Genomic DNA, 22,393 nt, shown 5'->3' on the forward strand with positions numbered 1-22,393 from the left:
ACCACACCCACATACACACGTGCATAACCACACCCACATACACACGTGCACACACATGTGCATAACCACACCTACATACACACGTGCATAACCACACCCACATACACACGTGCACACACATGTGCATAACCACACCCACATACACACGTGCACACACATGTGCATAACCACACCCACATACACACGTGCACACACATGTGCATAACCACACCCACATACACACACGCACACACACGTGCATAACCACACCCACATACACACACGCACACACACGTGCATAACCACACCCACATACACACGTGCACACACATGTACACTCCCACGCCGATAATCCCCTAAAATTCCACAGAAGCTTCATGCATTAGTCAGTGAGTATTGATTGATATGGAGTCACCATTTGTCAGTGGACGAGTAATTCACTGTGTGCTATTTCATGGAGCTCATCATGCTTGTATTCCATTGTAAACCATTGTATTCCACTGCGGGATGATAGCAGGACTCATTGCACTTTCATGCATAAAATTAAGGACACTTGAAAGCATTACATAACCTTTAGCCAGGAGGAAATCAGACCTCGGTGTCTGCCAGTAGTCAGACCTCAAAGTTTGTCAGTTATCAGACACCAAAGTCTGTCAGCATTCAAAATGTAATCATAATTACACGTGAGGAAATATGTGCTCCATAAACTGATGGGGTTGGAACGAAAGTTAGCTCATAATCATGTCTGGTGTGCTGTTGAAAAGCTTCTAAACAACGAGAAACATTACTTCATGTCCCGTCTGGGGACAGGGCCTGGAAACGCCTTCACTGTTTTTTCATTCTTTGTGTTATTCCATATTAAACAATGGAACAATGGACCATGTATTTTGTGTAACCTCTGATGGTGGACTCTCTTCTTTATAGAGCTTGAGAGTTACAGAGAGAGATAGAGAGAGTCAGAGAGAAAGAGAAAGAGTAAGATAGAGTCAGAGAGAGAGAGAGTTGAGAGGAAGAGAGAGACAAGGAAACAGAGAGAGTCAGAGAGAGAGAGAAAGAGAGAGAGAGAAGAAGAAACACAAAGAGAACCAGAGGGAGATGAGAACCAGAGTGGTAAAGACAAACAGAGAGCACAGCTGGTTTATCCCACAGACCTTCAAGATTAGTTTTGACTGCTGGTGACACCTCTAAGCCCACCAGCTTCACAGAAGCAAAACAGGGATTCAGAGATCCTGCTGAACTCATACTGCACAAATCCATATGCAACAGGGTCAAGGAAACATCCTCAAAGTCACCGGTGATGGGGAAGCACATTTAACACTGCTATTGAACACTGATTTAACACTGCCATTAAAAAAAGTATCACCAAGGACACTTTCCTCTCTCTTTCACTGATTCTCATTACTATTCAATGCAATACACACAGAGTGATTAATGACATCTATAACTCATCACATTAGCACTAATTGTATTATGTTTCATAAATATTAATAGTGCATCAATATTAAACCAAGCATTTTTGATATACAAACCTGCCCCTGAAATGCCTATACTGGATCATCCTACAATAATTTCACATTTTTCTCCTTCTCTTGTGCATTAATTTTGTCTAATGCAAATTAGTCTTATGCATGTAAATGGCAGCACAAAATTACAGCGCTGGACCAATACAATGTAGAACAATATACGTGTGAGTTACCGAGGCATGTATACCATTAGCATTCTTCAGTAGTGAAATGATCAGCAAATGCAGCCTATTTTATTCAAATGAGGCAATTATACTGTTGCATATGGAGTAATTTACATCAGGGGCATCAGGCACAGTGCCCTAGTGAATTATGCTGTATTACATTATTCCTTTGACTCTTCTGTCCCTTTTGTAGTGTGTGTGTGTGTGTGTGTGTGTGTGTTGGTGTAGGTTGAATGAATAATAAAAAGAACACATATTCAAGCTGACCCAAGGTCAGGGAGTCGAGCACTGTCTAACAGCCAGCAAAGCTCCACTGGATTATAAACCTGCCTCTCTCTTACTGATATTCCTTCTCACCCTCACACACACACACTTGAACACACACATGTGCACACATTTACAAGTACATGCACCCACACAAGCATACACACACAGACCCAAAGGTACATGTACAACCTCTCAACACACACACACGTGCACACACACACACACACACGTGCACACACACACATACACACACATACACACACACACACACACACACACACACACACACACACACACACACACACAGCTCCAGGGAATAAGGCTAGAGAGATATTTCACCTGTCATGCTAGATGCTAGCTAATGAAAATAAATGAAAGCTGGTATTAGATCTAGTGACTCCCAAAGCAACAGCTAGCCAGCAGAACAAATCACAGCCGGCCCAGAAAATGACACACATAAACCAGCATCTTCGTTATTCAGCTCCGTAGAGACACCCTCTCTCTCAAGTATGTGTATGCATCAGTGATACTGGCATGTGTGTGTGTGTGTGTGTGTGTGTGTGTGTGCGCGTACACGCTTGGTAGGAGACAAACATGAGATGTGTGAGTGTATATATATATATATATATATATATATTAGGGGTGGGACGCGATTAAAAAAATTAATCGAATTAATCGGAAGCTTTGTAATTAATTAATCGAAATTAATCGCATTTCAGTATTTAACATGAGAAATATTAATTTAAGTTTGAATGATGAATGAATCAATGAACATAATCATAAACTTCAACATCTTGTTTATTTTTCCACCAGTCTACTACGAAGACCAATATATGTGTAGTGTGCAGAAAACAGTTCAGAACATTGGAAATTCTGACCAAAAATGTTGTTTAATTTAGGGAGTTTTGCTCAGGATATTGGAAGAATTGAAGTAAATCAGAAGATGTTTTTTAATACCATTTTAGATGGTAGACTTTCTTTAATTTCCCAGGCCTCTGCCATAGGCATCTTCATAGTGCCTAGAAGTGGTCTTCTGCATGCTCAAAGCAAATGACTGGATCTTCATCATCTATAGATTCATCATCTATAATATGAGCTGTCACACCAAGATCATTCTTGTTGCTAACAGAGGTCCAGTGATCCCCAGTCAGAGCCACATTTGTGGCACTCTTCACAATAACCTGTTTTAATTCTTTCCTCATCATACAGCTGCTGGATTTTCTTCGACATTGTCTTTCTGGGGTGAGTTTCCCAAAACGTTCTTAGTGCCAAGTACTTCGTCACCTCGTTCTTACGTACGAGGTTAAGAAGTACTTGGCGCTAAGAACGTTTTGGGAAACTCACCCCTGGACGGTAGTTCGTAACTTGCATCAGTTGACGCAATTCGCAGCGCTTCTTGTAAGTCTTTATCTTCGACCACAGAGAGCGGACAACACAAATAATGTGACGCATCATGTATAAACGCGTGCGGAGTCGCGCGCTACGGCCATTCGCGAAAGTTTAATCCAGTCTTAATGGTCCAATGAAGGTCATTTAAAAACCAGGACGTTTCCTCACAGGATGTGAATTACGGACGTTTGGTCACCCTATCGTACTAGGAATACATTTAGCAGCTAAGTTATCATTACTGACCTGCGCGTTAAGCTGGGCGTACACTGTGCGATTTTTGGCCCATTTTCAGCCGATTTTTCACTCGTTTCGGCTCAATCGCGTGTCGTGCATCGTATAGTTTACACAGGTAAACAAGGAACGATTCACACCTCACGACCAACTCCCGATCAGAAATCGCAGCGTCGCAAGAACATCAAACATGTTTGAAATTCAAATCGCTCCTCGTGAGAGTATCGCACTGTTGAAGCAGCTCCACGAGCCGACTCTCCCTGCGATTTAGTCGTACAGTTTGAGCTGGAGCTGAGTACACGATTTAAAATATCGCACAGTGTACGCCCAGCTTTAGCCGCAACATGTTTTGCGTTGAGGTGGTAACGAAGGGTGGAAGTGCTCCTGTGATAAGCGAACTCCTTCCTACATAAAGTGTAAATAACACTATTTTTGTTTGTACTTCCATCTGAAAGTTTCTTATATTTAAATTTCCCATCCACCAGCGTAGCCTCTTCAGTCATCTCCATCATGATCATCTTATTGTGTGTCCATAATCTGTATGCCCGGAACTCGCGCACTGAGAAACATTCCACGGTGCAAAAGTGTCTCGTCCGTTAAATGCGTTAAAATGCGTTAATTTTTTTAGTGCGTTAATTTTCCTGTAATTAATTAATCGAAATTAACGCGTTAAAGTCCCACCACTAATATATATATATATATATATATATATATATATATATATATATATATATATATATATATATATATATATACACACAGTGCATATTGTGCACTGCACAACTATAGTACAACAGAACTACAGTGTAACAGAACCATAGCAGAACTCTAGTAAAAGAGGACCACAGCAGAAATACAGTTAGCAAAATATAGAAATGGTCCAGTTACCTCATGAAGTAGATTCAGTGTCTTCAGGTGCCTACGGGATTGAACAAAAGAAATGCATGACGATCTGTGAAATATCCTAGAATTTCACAGTCAGCATATATTTTATCTGGGTTTCCAGAGATTAAAGTCTTCTTGCTAGAATGACATCTATGACGTTCAAACCAAGTACAAAACAACTATATTGTGCTTCTGTACACAAGGAGTACAGACAGATAAGCTCTGGTAAGAAATGCAAACTTGTAAACAAAGACATAACAAGGTTGAACAACAGCATGCCAATAACATGAAAAAAACAATGAAATATTATTTACTTAACAAGTCATCGATGCGTTACAGAAATTCAATATGTACACAGAGCAGTAAAAGTCTGTCAGTGTGTGTCAGAGGGGGGCTGGGCTGTGTGTGTGGACACGCTGAGGAAGAAGTGAGCAGACCTGGATGATGAAGGCATTAGAGTATGGATACATAAGTGACTTATTTTACTTTACAATACTTCTATCCAGCACCACACTATTATCACACTCTCTAATGTGAGCAATGTAATACACACACACACACACACACACACACACACACACACACACACACACACACACACACACACACACACACACACACACACATTACAGTATTAAATTTTCATCACAACTAAACCTGAATCCCAGTGAACAAGCAAACACACTGAGTTGCAGTATTTTCTCACAGAACTCTCCAACGCTAAAACATGTTTCTTTCTGCCCTGTATGTAGAGACCCACTTACTCTCTCAAATGTATGATTTGTGGCATTACATGAAAGTTTCATCCTCAAAGTAGTCAAAACAAATGCTTACTCTCTTTCTGAATCCAGCAGCTCTTTAGCTATATAGTAGGCTCTGGATCTGCCATCAACCTGCAAATAGGAGGGGGGTATGGGGGAGGTATAGGGGACCAGTGTTTAAAGAGTTACTCCATGCTACATACTGTTCAACATCATGAGCTGCACCACCAGAGAAAGAGAGATGGGGAGAGGTAGAGAGAGAGAGAGAGAAAGAGAGAGAGAACAGGAGAATGAGAAAGAGAGAGAGAGAGAGAGAGAGAGAGAGAGAGAGAGAGAGAGAGAGAGAGAGAGAGAGAATAAGACTGGGGAGAGTAAGGACTACAGAAATGGAAGGAGTCAGAGATAGAGTCAGAAAGAAGGAGAAAACACACCAATCTGATTTTTTTCCCTGTCAGAAGAAGACTGATTATTTCATTAAAGCACAATAAAAACGTGAAAGCTTTCCCAAACACACGGCTTTCGGCTCCATTCTGATGCATTATGGATGAGGGGGCTGTGATCGAGCACAAAGACCCTACTGATTTGCAGGCTGATCACAGCAGGCCAAATGCACGTGCCGCGCCTGAATGGCTATATTTAGGAGGTCAAGGCAGTTTGTTTTAGCTGGACAGCAGGAGATGATGTAGCTGCTCTACTTTAAAGCCAAACACCTTCAGGTCACCCGTGTTCAGTCATAACCGACGCAGTTATGAGCAAATGTTTGCACTTGAGTTTATCACTTATAACTGGCTGATAAACACTGTATAGTTGTTAACAGGTTCTTTAATGCATAAAAGAAGGCACACATTTCAGAAACCAAGCTCGTCTGCTAACTTCCCACTTGGGGTTTTGAAGCTTGCTGTCCGTCAGTAGGAGCTCTTGGGTTGGGCTCAAATATTCTTGGCCTCTTGGTTTTCTTTTTAAAGACGAAGAAAACCAGGAAGCAGGCGTCACGGGCCTGGACTGAGGCCAGTACAGCAGTAGCGGGGTGAGCGGGCGTGGCGCCTGTCTTGGCCATGGGAAATGGCCGACAGGAGAAATAGGAATCTGAACTGGGCAGAAAAAAGTGCACACACAGGGAATTCCACTTAGAGGGAGGGTGCTTGTTTCTGTCTGAGTTGCCGTACCAAAGATGACTTCCAGATCTGAGGGTCCAGGGTGAGCGCCTAACACACGGGCCTGACATTAATCAACAAATGGGTTTTGTTGCTGGTGGTTCCAAATGGTTCCACATGTTTGTACTAGAATGCTAAAAACACTCGACAAGGCTGTTGAACTGCTGTATATGTGGGAAAGCATTTCTTAAGACTGCATTTCTTAAAGAATGTATGCCATAACAACCTAGTGTTAACTTTCATTGGTTTTGGTGTATCAAAATAATACAAATTGACATATATGGCATGATCACAAATAAAAGGCCTCAATTAAGTGTTATTTAACATGTAGGAATTTAATGATTACTTCAATAAGCTTTACACCATGTAAACCTTTACACTACACTTTATAGCTTCACACTATAAGGATGTAATGTTTTGTGGGGATGTGGGTGGGTGTGTCTGACCTGTCTATCATAGCTGTTTTCGCTGCAGCCTTCCTCTTCCTCAGATGTGCGTCCATGGTCATCCTCAGTAGAAAGAGATGAAGGAGCAGCACACACAGGGAAAGGCTCTGTGTAGGCACTGACAGAGAGAGAGAGAGAGAGAGAGAGAGAGAGAGAGAGAGAGAGATAGAGAGAGAGAGAGAGAGAGAGAGAGAAAGAAAGTAGGGAAACATAGACAGAGAAACAATGTCATTACAATGACATCAACTGCCACACTATTATGTTTTTAAGCACTATAGCACCATTATAACCTAACCCTAACCCTATTATGACCAACCCTAACCCTATTATGACCAACCCTAACCTAACCCTATTATGACCAACCCTAACCTAACCCTATTATGACCAACCCTAACCCTATTATGACCAGCCCTAACCCTATTATGACCAGCCCTAACCCTATTTTTTTTACATTTTACATTTTTATGGCATTTGGCAGATGCCTTTATCCAGAGCGACTTACATTTTTATCTAATTTTTTTAATACAAGTGAGCAATTGAGGGTTAAGGGCCTTGCTCAGGGGCACCTCAGTCATGGCCTCAGGTCTGGGAATCCAACCCACGACCCTCCGGTCACAAGACCAGTTCCCTAACTGCCAGGCCACGACTGCCCACAACCCTATTATGACCAACCCTAACCCTATTATGACCAGCCCTTACCCTATTATGACCAACCCTAACCCTATTATGACCAACCCTAACCCTATTATGACCAGCCTTAACCCTATTATGACCAACCCTATCCCTATTATGACCAACCCTAACCCTATTATGACAAACCCCCACCCTATTATGACCAGCCCTAACCCTATTATGACCAGCTCTAACCCGATTATGACCAACCCTAACCCTATTATGATCAGCCTTAACCCTATTATGACCAGCCTTAACCCTATTATGACCAGCCTTAACCCTATTATGACCAGCCCTAACCCTATTATGACCAACCTTAACCCTATTATGACCAGCCTTAACCCTAACCCTATGACCCTACAGCCCTAGCTGTGTTGAACCCTTTCATCTGTTTGGCACGTTCACGTTAGCTTCAGCAGATGGGGTGTATATGGGGAGTATACTGTTTTCAGGCACCTCCCTGTCTGCCGTGCTCCCTCGGCCTCTGAGAGGCGCAACACTTCTTTACAAAACAGGTCCGGGTGCCCTGCTCCATCTGTGTGCAGCTCCCCACGCGCCTGCCTCACAGTGGTACATGAATCCCAGAGACCGACACAATTTGTGTGGCTCTAACTGCGCCTGGATTATCAACCACTAACTGACCACACACCACTCACTCCTGAAACCGTGAGAACATAGAGTGGATCAGCTCCTACTCCCACCCCAGACAGCATCTCTGACCTCCTACCAAGATGCGCTCACACACACTGGTTTACTACACACACATTTGTGCACTTACTAGTGCACTCACACAGTATTACTGTACTACTGCAACATAGTCTGTACTATTACTGTACTACTGCACCACAGTCTGTACTATTACTGTACTACTGCACCATAGTCTGTACTATTACTGTATTACAGCACCATAGTCTGTACTATTACCGTACTACTGCACCATAGTCTGTACTATTGCATTGCTTTATTACAAAGGGCAATCAATCACCACTTTTTCTAAAATACAGTCAGTGCTCACCAGCAGCAAAATTCTATACAACTGAAGCACATTTTACAGACATTTTACAGATTTTTTAGATGTTCTGTTCAAATCCCAACACAATTCTGATCACTGTGGATGGTAATGATTGCATTTTGACCTACAACATACACTTGAAATATGTAAGACAGATAATTCTTCAGTTTTTTTATTGCAGCCTTGTTACCATAGATACAAAAGTGCTCATACTTGCTCTGATATGTGTATGTAAGTGGGAAGATGTAATTGTCACTGAAGAGATTTTCCCAAAATTACGGAAGTACATGTACTGCTGAATCTCTTGGCTACATTTAACGATCTATCCAGGATCCAGGTGTTTTTGTTTGTTATCATATTTTCAGTGTGATGTGGATGTGGATCTATGGTCAGTGCTGTGGACAGGATGGATAGACCAGGCCAACAGTCCTGATATTGAGAGTGTAGACTAATATATGTGAATTACTGTATATTGTGAAAATATTGATTTGGTCTTACAGTGCGGTTTGTTATTGATTCTATATATTTTTGTATTCTACAGTTGTACAGAAAACAAATGGAAAAAAACATTAAACCCCCGAAGAACACTGCAGCGTTTCTGATTCATATATCATATATTCATGTACATTATAAAGTATATTGTTATTCTGGATTTAGTAAAATATCAATTTCACACACTCAGTCATAACATGTAGAGTGAGAGGTGAGAGCAATGTGAAGAGTGAGAGGTGAGTGTAACAGAGTGAGAGGTTAGTGTAATGTGTAGAGTGAGAGGTGAGTTTTACATAGAGTGAGAGGTTAGTGTAATGTGTAGAGTGCAAGGTGGGTGTTATGTGTAGAGTGAGAGGTGAGTTTTACGTAGAGTTAGAGGTGAGTGTTATGTGTAGAGTGAGAGGTGAGTATAACAGACTGAGAGGTTAGTGTAATGTGTAGAGTGAGAGGTGAGTGTTATGTGTAGAGTGAGAGATGAGTGTAATGTAGAGTGAGAGGTGAGTGATACATAGAGTGAGAGGTGAGTGTTACATGTAGAGTGAGAGGTGAGTGTTACATGTAGAGTGAGAGGTGAGTGTTACGTGGGTGTGGAGTGTGAGCAGGATGCAGAGACAAAAAGCCCAGTAACAGAAGGCTAGTTTTATTTGAGTATTAGCGCTTTAGCGCTAACAGAAAAACATCAAGACACCAACGTCATGAGTCAAATAACAACTGACAAAAGACATCAACAACATGCACACAAATACAAGCACAAGAACAAGACAAAAGTGCAACACATAACATTAACTAGATGAGAGACAGGTGATCTGAATAACAGAAGACGTTCACACACACTCTGACGCAGACACACACAGGCGCAGATGAACGCAGATGAACACAAACACACACAGACACACCCAAAGGAGTCAGGCGCTGTTCCGTGAGCCCATAAATATGTTTTGTTAGCCAAATATTTAGCCAAATATTTGTTTCAAATATTTGTGCAGTGTTACAAGTCGTTTGTGTTTTGAAGTTGATTTAATTTTTATTGAACATTGAGTGCCAAAGCAGTCATATGGGAGAACGTATATGTATTAGTTATGCATATGTATTAGTTATGGCAACAATGGTCACTTCGGGATGAAATCTGGAGTGTTTTGGTTGTTGTAGTGTATTTTGTACCAAAGGTTAACTGATTTGTTATTAGAAATCTACTGTGTGAGGAGATGGATGTGATATTGAGACAAATGTGAAGCTGAGAAAAATGTAAAGTTCCAATCTAATTAATCAAATGAATTAATTGCTTTCTTAACATGTTTTCCAGATTACAAGACACATCTGTAATAATGATCTGCTTTTACATTACACACACACACACACACACACACACACACACACACACACACACACACACACACACACACACACACACACACACACAGGAAGCATATGAAATCATATACAGGAACAGAATGTCCACACGCCCTCATACTCAGTCAGTGAAATACGCACACATCCACACAAATGTATGAAGGCTAGGGTTCGGTTTATGGCCAACACTAGGGTAAGAGTTAGGGCCAACACTAGGGTAAGGGTTATGGTTTAGGTTAGGGCCAACACTAGGGTAAGGGTTAAGGTTCAGGTTAGGGCCAACACTAGGGTAAGAGTTTAGATTCAGGGTTAGGGCCAACACTAGGGTAAGGGTTAAGATTCAGGTTAGGGCCAACACTAGGGTAAGAGTTAGGTCCAACACTAGGGTAAGGGTTAAGGTTCAGGTTAGGGTCAACACTAGGGTAAGAGTTTAGATTCAGGGTTAGGGCCAACACGGGTAAGAGTTAGGGCCAACACTAGGGTAAGGGTTAAGATTCAGGTTAGGGCCAACACTAGGGTAAGAGTTAGGTCCAACACTAGGGTAAGGGTTAAGGTTCAGGTTAGGGCCAACACTAGGGTAAGGGTTAAGATTCAGGTTAGGGCCAACACTAGGGTAAGGGTTAAGGTTCAGGTTAGGGCCAACACTAGGGTAAGAGTTAGGGCCAACACTAGGGTAAGGGTTAAGGTTCAGGTTAGGGCCAACACTTGGGTAAGGGTTAAGGTTCAGGTTAGGGCCAACACTAGGGTAAAAGTTAGGGCCAACACTAGTGTAAGGGGGTTATGATTTTACCACTCTGCAGAAGGGTGTCACAGCAGTGAACTTGTTAAACAGTATATTGTTTGTGAGTTACATGTGTGTGTGTGTGTGTGTGTGTGTGTGTGTGTGTGTGTGTGTGTGTGTGTGTGTGTGTGTGTGTGTAATTTGCTGTGTGGATGTGAGTGTGTGTGTGTGTGTGTGTGTGTGTGTGTGTGTGTGTGTGTGTGTGTGTGTGTGTGTCTCATCTCCTGTCTCCTCTGTAGAAAAGGTCCAAAAGGTGCCCAGCTGTGCTCATACTCATCCTTTACAAGGTCACTTCACACAAGAGTCACTGTTCACACACACACACACACACACAGGAAATTATGTACATTACTATATCCACATTTCCAGAAAGATGAGGGATGAAAATAAATTTAAGTAGCTCAGAAAGAAACTACAATAAAATGCTAATCACTGCAAAGATTGATAAATGATCTCTCTGTTCCCTCTCTCTCCCTCTTCCTTCACTTCTCAGGCTTTTTATCTCTTCTGTTTTTTAAAAACAGATATTTACGATTGCTTAAACACTAAGATTAAAATTACGCAGTTAGTGAACTACACTCAAGACGCAAACCCTCATACAGCACTACTACTAAAGCACCTAGATGGTCTGGCTTGCCAGTGGATGTGTTGATGCTGTGGATGGATGTGCCAATGCCACCAGCAGATGCACCAGTGCAGACTCCTACCTGAGGCCCAACATCCACATTGGAGAGACTGTGACAGCTCAGCCTAGAAATAGAACTATAAAAATTGACTGCTACAAGCTGGGCTGCCCAATGGAGGATGGGTTCCCTTTTTAGTCTTGGTCCTCCCGAGGTTTCTAGGAAGTTTTTATTTGCCACTGTCGCCCCTGGCTTGTTCATTAGGGATCTGGACCCATACGACTGTAAAGCTGCTTTGTGACATCATGTGTTGTGTAAAAAGCACTATATAAATAAATTTGACTTTGACTACTATCTGCCTCATTCTCAGCCTCACACTTTTAGCCTAACACCACACAGTGTTTTACAAACTACTAAAACACACATCTCTAAATGCAAAATTAGATCACACTTCAAACAGCCCACCTGTGAACCAATGGATTAGGGCTGCAACTATTGAATATTTTTAAAATCGAGTATTCTGTCGATTTTTCCATCGATTAATCGAGTAATCGGATAAAATCACCACTTTTGTGTTTTTAACGAAAATTGTTGGGGGGGGGACCATACCGGAGCAGAGCTCGGAGAGGTCGTTTTCTGCATGGTCCTAGCGCTAGATTCGTCGCTATTTAAATATTTCTTTTTTAACCGTTAAAAAGTGAGGGGAACATGGCTTCGTCGCTATTTAAATATTTGGTTTTAATTGTAAAAACTGGGGGGGACCAAAACCGGCTTTTGAAAAAAAGCCGAAATTATGTCCGTGTGTGTGTGTGTTTGGAGGGAGAGATGCGGATGCTTTCGGTTTAGGTGCTGAAGTATTGAGGAAGTACTGTTATGGTAGGCCAGGTCTGTTTTACAGTAAATACACTGCACTACGTTGTCCTCCTTGCGCAGCGAAAAATGGTCCCACACTTTTGACATTTTTGCCTTTTTACGGACACCGCTATCTTCATTTTCCGCCATTTCCATCAAAACAAATCACGCCGCCTTAAACCTGTGCGTCAGTTATAACAGTCCATGTAAAACAATGATACCGGAGCTGCGCAGTAGTACAAAGCGGGATTGATACGACAGTAGAAACATTTAAAATAGATGGTGACAATAATTAAACGAAGCCTCGAGGCAAAGAATTTGCCTCGAGTAATTTTTGTAATCGAATTACTCGAGTTACTCGAAGAATCGTTTCAGCTCTACAATGGATCAAATAAGAACAGACACTTGGTTTGTTAGCTGTAAACTCACTAATCACCAAGTTATATTTTTATTCCTTAATCAGTATAAATATGCAACAGGTAAGTTTAATTGTTTCATTTGATGTCTCCCCTTACATTACACCCTCGTCTTACCTCACACCCCCCCCCCCTTACATTACATACTCTCCTCTTACATTACACACCCTCTTCTTACATTACACACACTCCTCCTACATTATACACACCCCCCTTACATTACACACCCTCCTCTTACATTACACACTCTCCCTTTACATTACACACAATCCTCTTACCTTACACACTCTCCTCTAACATTACACCCTCCGTTTACCTTACACACGCTCCTCTTACATTACACACTCCTCTTACATTACACCCTCCTCTTACATTACACACTCCCCCCTTTACATTACACACAATCCTCTTACCTTACACACTCTCCTCTTACATTACACACATTCCTCTTACATTACACCCTCCTCTTACCTTATACACTCCCCCCTTACATTACACACTCCTCTTACATTACACACTCTCCTCTTACATTACACACTCTCCCCTTACCAGAGTTGTATAGTAACGAAGTAGAACTACTTCACTACTGTACTTAAGTACTAAAATGCTGTATCTGTACTTTACTGGAGTATTATTTTTTCTCCTACTTCCACTTTTACTTCACTACATATTTTCCATCAGTTTAATACTTTTACTCCGGTACATTTTTTATAGTTACTCTTTACAATTATAAACATGTTAGCTGGCGCTGTCACGGGGTCAAGCGATGACGCTGTTTTATGTGAAAACTGTGCATTCTCTGGTCGCATCTCATTTACTCTGCTGCTGCCTTCACTCAACACTTGAGCTTCGTAATCTAGGTTCACTTGACACGTCATGACTTCTGCAAGGGTTTGCGCGGCAAAAATGACGCAATCGCGGTGGCTCCGCCCATGCGCGTTGCCCACACGCACGGTCGTGTCGCGAGGTCGTGCACCTCTCGATTTTTGTGCGTGCAAAGTTACAAGATGGAATTCATGCACTTGTACGGCACTTTGAAAGTCCATTTCAGTATTTAATTTACATATTTATACAAATACACATATACTCGAAATTATTCCAAATAATTCACTTTTTATCTCATTAAAGAGATGGTACCGTGTTTGGTAACAGCAGAAGAGCAGCGTAAGTGCTGCATAATAAGCTTGTTGGCGTTTTCATGTACATATATTGGCACCTTCCACACCTTCAACATCAAGTGAAGAAGGAGACCACCCTGGCCCTACCTAGAGACAGTGTTTGCTTTTGCTGGAGTGAAAGTAAATTCCTATAGGATGAAGTGCCATCTCTGCCCCCCTAAAGAGGGTGAAATATTGGCCTTCAAAAATTCACCTTCAAACTTGAAGAAACACATCAATGTAAGTTATAAATATAACGCACAGAACACCAGTGTTCTGATAATATAATGAATTACTTTTCCTGTCGTTACAACACCGTTGACATTACTGGTCGTTAAAAGCGGTGCGTTACTATATATTGATATACTAACAGTAATGCGAGCGGACCCCTGCCCAGGCTAGTGAGCAGTAACAGATCTCGATAGGTTACTGTTCTCGGTGTAACACCTGTTTAACTTAACAAGTCAGTAAGCGATTGGCTAAGGTAGCGTTATGGTAGCCAATCAGAGCCAGTGTTTTTACACACGTGCCGAAGCACGCCAGTGACACGACACAATCGGAGAAGAGGCAGAAATGGCGAGTCAGGAGCAAGCCGAAGGAAAATTAGCATTTTCAAGGTGGAGATATAAACATTATTTAAGAAAATGAAGTTCCTGAATGTCTACCAGGCTGGGTATTTGATTTATTTAATTAAGAATAGAGGTTTTAATGTTAAGTTTACTTCTGTTGTGAACAAACCAGTTGTCTCAGGTTGAGAGAATTTAATTTAATTTGATAGATGTAAATGCACTTTATATAGTGTAACTGTTTACTTTTGCTTTTATTTTTTACAAAGATTTGGGATTTTAAAGGATTTTATCCTGCACTGGTCTGTGGATGTGCAATAAATATCAAACGTTAAACACCTTTCTGATCTACTCATTTCAACTGACTGTAAAAACTGCTTTTTCAAAAAAATTTTTATTCATTGGCATATAACTTTTTTTTAAAAACTGTAACGCAAATAGTTACTTTCCCTGATAACGAGTTACTTTTTTCATAGAGTAATTCAGTTACTGACTCAGTTACTTTTTTGAACAAGTAGTGAGTAACTATAACTAATTACATTTTTAAAGTAACGTTCCCAACACTGCAGAAGACACACCAGCTTTAGCTGTCAGTAAGCGCTGGTTAGATTAGACGTCTTAGCTTTGGATTTTACGTCCAAAATACACATCATTTTCTCAGCTAAATGAAGGGGAACTTGTACTTCTGCGTCAAACCTGCGACGTAGCAGGACATAGGTTATCTGTTTTTTTGTGTATGAAGTGTTAAGCCCAGTTTTTAAGTTGCTACTTGTTTGTACATACAGAACACTTGTATTTGTGGTCTTTGACATCTTTGTAAGTGATATATAAAAACAATTGATAATCAAAATTTGACGGCTTTCTTTAATAAATTAAAAACACAATAGTCTACTTGTACTTTTTACTTTCAGTACTTGAGTAATACATTTTAGAATAAACTACTTGCATTGCTTAAGTACAAAAAATGTTGAATACTTCTGTACTTCTACTTAAGTAAAGTTTTTAAAGAACACTTCAACTTCTACTCAAGTCAATTTTTTGATAGAGTACTTGTACTTTTACTCAAGTATGGCTCTCTAATACTTTATACAACACTGCCCCTTACATTACACACCCTCTTCTTATATTACACACTCTCCTCTTACATTACACACCCTCTTCTTACATTACACACTCTCCTCTTACATTACACACATTCCTCTTACATTACACACCCTCCTCTTACCTTACACACTCCCCCCTTACATTACACTCTCCTCTTACATTACACACATTCCTCTTACATTACACACTCTCCCCTTACATTACACACCCTCCTCTTACATTACACACACTCCACTTACATTACATACTCTCTCCTTACATTACACACACTCCTCTTACATTACACACTCTCCCCTTACATTACACCCTCTCCTCTTACATAATCATTCTCCTCTTATCTCTCCCTCTACTTTCCTCTTACCACGATCATTACAGAGTGGCTGTTAAGGATGGAAGTGCTTCTCCGCTAACCATCATGTGCTTTAAAACACCCAGGAGCCTAATTAAACGCACCAAATGACTGCCAGGACCCAGCGGTGTCCTGCAGAGCAACAGACATATACGTTCTTCTATCTGCTGCCTCTCTGAAGTTCTGTTATATGTAATTCCGTTGATTTAAACTCCACGCTCTGAAATTTCATGAGGTAAAAAGTGAGCCTTTCAACAGCACTACTACAGAAAATAACTGTCTCTTGGATTGCTTCATTACCAGAATTCATTTAAAATAACACAGGAAATTGGACTGCAAGAGAGGGCGGGGCCTAATCATCCTTTGGGCAAAGAAGCTGCAGTGTGTTTTAGGAGACAGTGGAAATGCTGAAGCAATGAAAGTCTGGGTCATGCAGTGCAGGAGATGAATACTGGATATACTGTTGCTGCTCCTCACCAGTGGACCCAGTTACAACACTTGTAACTAATTGTAGTCTAATCACTATAAAGAGGCCACAAGTTATGAATCTTGGTTTGCACATCAATAAAGTCCAATAATGCATAGAGATGACGATGAATAGGACGAGAATGAGGAAGAGGATGAGCAGCCATAGCGGGTGAGATTAGAGTCACTCTTACTGACCATGTTGTCAACCTTGCATTGAGATTTCTGGAGGCAAAGGGTCCAGCCTAATCTGTATTGCTACACTGTAGCATCAACCAGGCATTTCAAATAGAGACTAGCTAAATAGACCTATCCTCTACACATACTACATCATGTTTTTGCACTAGACTAGACTACCCCTTGCTGGTGGACGAAGACGGCGATCCATCTCAGAACAGAAACAGACCATTGTCAATATGGTCAGAGCAAACAATAGCATATGTTTCCGACAACTACAACAGCACATCATTACTGACAACGTCACCATCAGCAACATCCATTCAGTGAGCCTATCTGCACTGGGCCAGTGACAGTGTAAAACAGCTGCACTATGAATTTGCACAAGTATGCACACAATGTGTGCATCCACTTGCCAGAATGGTGGTGTTCATCATTATGCCACTCTTGGTCCCTACAACACTGCACACATCATCACCTTCTGAAACACAGACCACAACATGGTCATCATAACTAGGGGGATGAAGCACAACAGTCTGGGTATGTTGACATCTGGGACAATGCAAGTTTGCACCAGGGGGGTATTCCAAGAAGCGGGTTAAGCGATAAAACCGGGTAAGTTAACTCAGAATTCACGAAAACTCAAGGTTTTCCGTTCCAGAAACCGAGCTTAGAGAGAACCTGAGTCAGTTACTATAGCAACTTATGCTCTGAAGCTAATCTGCTGGCTGGCAGGTTAACTTGAACCTAAACCTGAATTAAAAACACGTCATCATGACATGTCCTTTCCTCTAGGATCATGTGGATATTGAAGCTCAATTCGCCGAGCCATTCATCTGGAACGCCTTATAAAACCCCGAAATAGACATAGGCCTACTATCATTTTCGGATTATTTTTCAATGAACGTTATCGTTTTTCAGCACAATCCATTACTTACATCAATAACATTATTAAGCATCACATTTTAAATATTACACATCGGGGATGAGCCCTCAATTCTCTCTAGAAGATCGCTCTTCGTTTTTTGCTAGTGGAAGTTTTATTTATAGTGTAGGAGATGCGGAACCTGTCAGCAAAGCTACTGCATGTCAGTCTGTCCGAAAAGTATGTCTGGCATTAAAATGACTAGTGCCCAGTTTTGTGGTGTTTCCTGGGCATAAGCCAGTTATGGACATCAAAGAGGAATTCTACAGCATCGTTGGTTTGTGTTTAATTCACACGGACAATAAAGAAATTAAGCAAAGGAGTAGCAATATATAACGAACTTCATTCCATTTACATTTTAAGGATTTCCTAGAGTGATTGGCTGCATTGATGGAACCCACATATGCTACCTATTACAGCACCATTAGAATATGAAGACGATTACACAAAAAGAAAATCCATCCATAGCATTAATGTACAGGTACTAACCTTTATAACCTTTAATGAATAATGTACTTATCTTTAATGATCACAAAAATAACGTAGCTATTGTAAAAGACCATACTCCCCATCAAGATCATATGTGATGCTTCCCACCTCATCACAAATGTTAAAGCCAGATGGCCAGGATCTGTGCATGATTCCACACTGTACAACAAATTTGAACAGGGTAGGCCTGTGGTTATTTTGCTAGTTGTTCACATGCAGTGTAATATTTAAATCATTGCAAACCCTAATTTGCGATATAGGACACTATGACGACCTCCTTCATGGAGACAGAGGGTATCCCTGCCTGCCCTATACCTCATGTCTCCCTATTCAGATCCTGCACCTAGACCAATACAATCAGGCTCACAGCAAAACCAGCCTGGGAGGGTGTGCCACATAATAATGGCATGTGTGGTATTACACAACATTGTAACCATCCAGGAAGAGCGACAGCCTACCAACTCGGACGTGCCCACAGACGAAGAACCTTACATGCATGTGGGTAACAACAGAGATGGTGAAGTTGTCAGAGTCTCCATCTGCAATCACTGCTTTTCACATTAAATCATGCACCACCCCCTCCCCCCCAACTCTGTAACCTTTTAATATACATTACAGTCAAATTCACTGTAATGTTTCATAATTTCATTTTTCCTGTAAATAAATATATTTTAGAATATATTTTAAGAATAAGATATAGTTATGTACAGCCATACCACTTTTTACTATATTCTTATACTTCATTTTTATCTGATGCCATGTGCACTTCACACCACTCGGATTAGACCTGGAATTGGAAATGTTCAATTAAAAATGATTTTAAAAACTCAATACAGTATTATAAATGTGGAGAATATAATAATATAATCGCGCCCTTCTGCTAAATATAAAAATATCATTATCACTCACGCATTAACTCTGTTGGCAATTTTTTGACATGCTGACTGCCTTTCTCTAGCAGCTACCGCAGTATTATATTTACGCTTAATAATATCTAAATATTCTGCATATGCAGTCATTAATACTTCAAGCTACAGTGGTGTGAAATACGATGCTCGGTTTATGATTTTCGCCTTTAAGTCCATGATAAATCTTATTTATCTGCGTTCCATTAAGAATGCCTTTAATAGTTGCACATGAACGCGCTTCTGTCTGGGTCAACCTACTCAGAGTTGAGCGGCCCTGATTACTTTAACTCCAATCAGCCGTTTTGGAACCGAGTATGTCAGATCGGGGTAAGACAACTCAGAGTTCAGGGTTAAGTTTAAAGTTTGTTAAACCCGCTTTCTGGAATACCCCCCTGGTTGCTCAAGTACCAAATGGGTTCACTGAACAGCCATGATGTGCTTAATCTCCAAGGAACTCTCCAGTCCTACTGAGTTCTTTATGGCATGGAGGTGGTCACCAACCTATGCAAATCCATTCAGCACGCAATGGAGGAAGCTTGAGGTGACATTGATGAGGGAGCATGCCAGGGTGTTGAGTGCTTTTGTAGTGTTCATGCAAAACCAAAATAAACCTTCCCCTTGTCATTATCTTCACTTTATGGTGTAAATGTACTGAATATGCATAAATTATCTGCACATTTGTGAATATGCATGTATAAGTACTATGATATACCTTTACAGCAGACTACACACTGAACACTCAAACAGATGGTACTAGTCACATCAGTGTGTAGTCACATGTGAAAGGCTGTTCATCTGATTTCTGTGTGTAGAGTTTGAATGCAAAAATGTGGTTTTGGCAAAAGAGTTTTGGTTGGAGTGTGAGATTTTTTGCGTGTTGTGTGTGTGGCATTGGCTGCTTTGGGTTAAGTTTTGACAAAAGGAGACATACTTTCAGAAATTGGGTATTAGCATCTACAAAAAACTATAAAATCTATGATAGTAAAATTACTATTTTGATTGGGGGTTGCAGTGTAAAACCAAATACACATGCCACAAGTACTGGTCCACCCCATGGTGACTCTGGCTATGCTGTGACACAACAAGAACTCTTAAGGCTCAGAGGGCTGGGAACCATGACAACAGCACCATGGTTGCAGTGGATTTGCCTTCCTGCCTGCGCCACACCTCCTCTTGTTGGGGAATGCTGAAGGGGTGTCTGGGAGGGCGGAGCTGCCTGTCCCACCCCATCCTGCTGAGCCCGTCTCCTTGAGTCTGGCCCGCATTTCCTGTAAACACAGGTTTCCTCCCCTGTGAAAGCCTGGCAGTGACCTCAGCAGGTGGGGCAGCAGATCTGACCTGGACCGGCCAGACAGAACTGGACCACACTGGACCAGACGAAGACCAGATCACGCTGAACCTTATGACCATCTACTGATGGGAAGATGTTATGTCACCAAAAAAAAAAAGAGAGGAGGAACTGTGTGGGGGCGGCACGGTGGTGTGGTGGTTAGCACTGTCGCCTCACAGCGAGGCGGTCTGGGTTCGATTCTCAGTCTGGGCTGCTCTGTGTGGAGTTTGCATGTTCTCCCTGTGCCTGCGTGGGTTTCCTCCGGGGACTCCGGTTTCCTCCCGCAGTCCAAAGACATGCGTGTTAGGTTGATTGATCATGCTAAATTGCCCGTAGGTGTGAGTGCGTGTGTGTTGGCCATGCGGTGGACTGGCGACCTGCCCATGGTGTACCCTGCCTTCGCCCGGAGATGTTGGGATTGGCTCCAGCCCCCCCGTGACCCTGACTAGCGGGATTAAGCGGTTCAGATAATGGATGGATGGATGGAACTGTGTGTGTGTGTGTGTGTGCGCTTCTGTGCTCATAGTCTGCTTCTGTGTGTGTGTGTGTGTGTGTGTGTGTGTGTGTGTGTGTGTGTGTGTGTGTGTGCGTGCTTTCTTCAATGGTTGTAATGTATTCTGTTTGTTGGTGCTGAATCAACAATTTCTCTTAAGGAAACAGGTGAGAAGCATCCAGCAATTAAGCCCACTGGGCTCACACAGATTTTGTGGCATACTGAGCAGCACACACACACACGTATATGCACACACTCACCCACACACATACATACATGTATGCGCACGCACACACACACACACACACACACAGATCAGTGCACAAGCACAACTGTAGTGATCCGCACACGCGCATACACACACACACACACACACGCACACACGCACACATGCACACACACACACACACACACACACACACACACACACACACACAGGCCAAAAAGCTGAAGTGTCCAGTGTCTTTCTGGGTGCCACACTTGTAACTGTGGACATACAATGAGAGAAATCTATAATGTCACCGGAAGAAAGGCCCCGGGGCTCACTGTCTGTTAAACGGCAGAGGGTGATCAGACATGTGGCAGGTAAACAGCATGGAACGTCCCTTCGAGACACTGAAACACATTCACACCATTCACACAGCACAAAAGAAGTCAACAACAGTTTACCATCAAGAGCGCAAGAAAGAATCGCGAAAGCCAGAGAGCTTTATCTTCTGGAGAGTGCCGCACAAAGAATGGAGTTTATTCAGAGTCTCAAAGGATGTCAGCATGTCTGTCTGAGTGTGAATGTGCATTTATATAGAAGAATTAGAACTGACAGATTGAAGATTTCTTTGAAAACTGAAAAATAAAAACTCCTGGAGGTGTGGAAATGATTTTAAACAGACAGCACAAAACTGTACAACAATATAAAAGATCAGCAAATGTTCCTGATGTGCCTCAAAAAAATGAAAATTAAATAAATAAAAAAATCCAATCAATAAAATGGTGCCCTGGGGCCTTGCAAAATAGCCAGCATCTGTGGCACTATCGGAGCTGAATGATGAGAGGTGTGTAATGACAACTCAAGGGTTCTTACCCTGAGGTGAGAGAAAACAGAACGTAATTTGGCTGCTCTGGGGTCAGAGGTTGACCCTGTGCTCACCTGTAAAATCCACTGGCTCCCCAGACATCACTGATAGAGTCTGGTTCAAAAGCATAAAAGATGTTGACTGTTAACCCCACATCAATGTTTCTTCTTTTCATTCGTATTATTGTTTTCTCATTACTATTATTTTTAACTACCAAGCCTTGTTTACATTGAACACTAATGTCAGGGATACTCTTTGGCTCTGCTCAGGCAGCACCAATAATAATCTCTCTCTTTCCAGCTCTACCAATAACAATCTCTCTTTCTGGTTCCACCAATAACAATCTCTCTCTCTCTCTCT

General features: G+C 41.6%; 1 protein-coding gene across 4 annotated transcripts in view; it reads right to left on the reverse strand.

Moving 5' to 3' along the window:
* Positions 1–22,393, reverse strand: part of fgd5a (FYVE, RhoGEF and PH domain containing 5a) — a 47,774-nt gene that overhangs the window by 18,796 nt on the left and 6,585 nt on the right. For all 4 annotated transcript variants that reach the window (XM_076991246.1, XM_076991331.1, XM_076991169.1 and 1 more), the window contains exons 3-5: positions 6,800–6,917; positions 5,273–5,331; positions 4,442–4,472 (exon numbers count right to left, since the gene is read on the reverse strand). In XM_076991246.1, the coding sequence (XP_076847361.1) occupies positions 4,442–4,472; positions 5,273–5,331; positions 6,800–6,917 (208 nt within the window). The remainder of the gene's footprint in view (positions 1–4,441; positions 4,473–5,272; positions 5,332–6,799; positions 6,918–22,393) is intronic.

This window comes from Brachyhypopomus gauderio, chromosome 1 (assembly GCF_052324685.1).
Source record: "Brachyhypopomus gauderio isolate BG-103 chromosome 1, BGAUD_0.2, whole genome shotgun sequence".
Classification (NCBI taxonomy): Eukaryota; Metazoa; Chordata; class Actinopteri; order Gymnotiformes; family Hypopomidae; genus Brachyhypopomus; species Brachyhypopomus gauderio.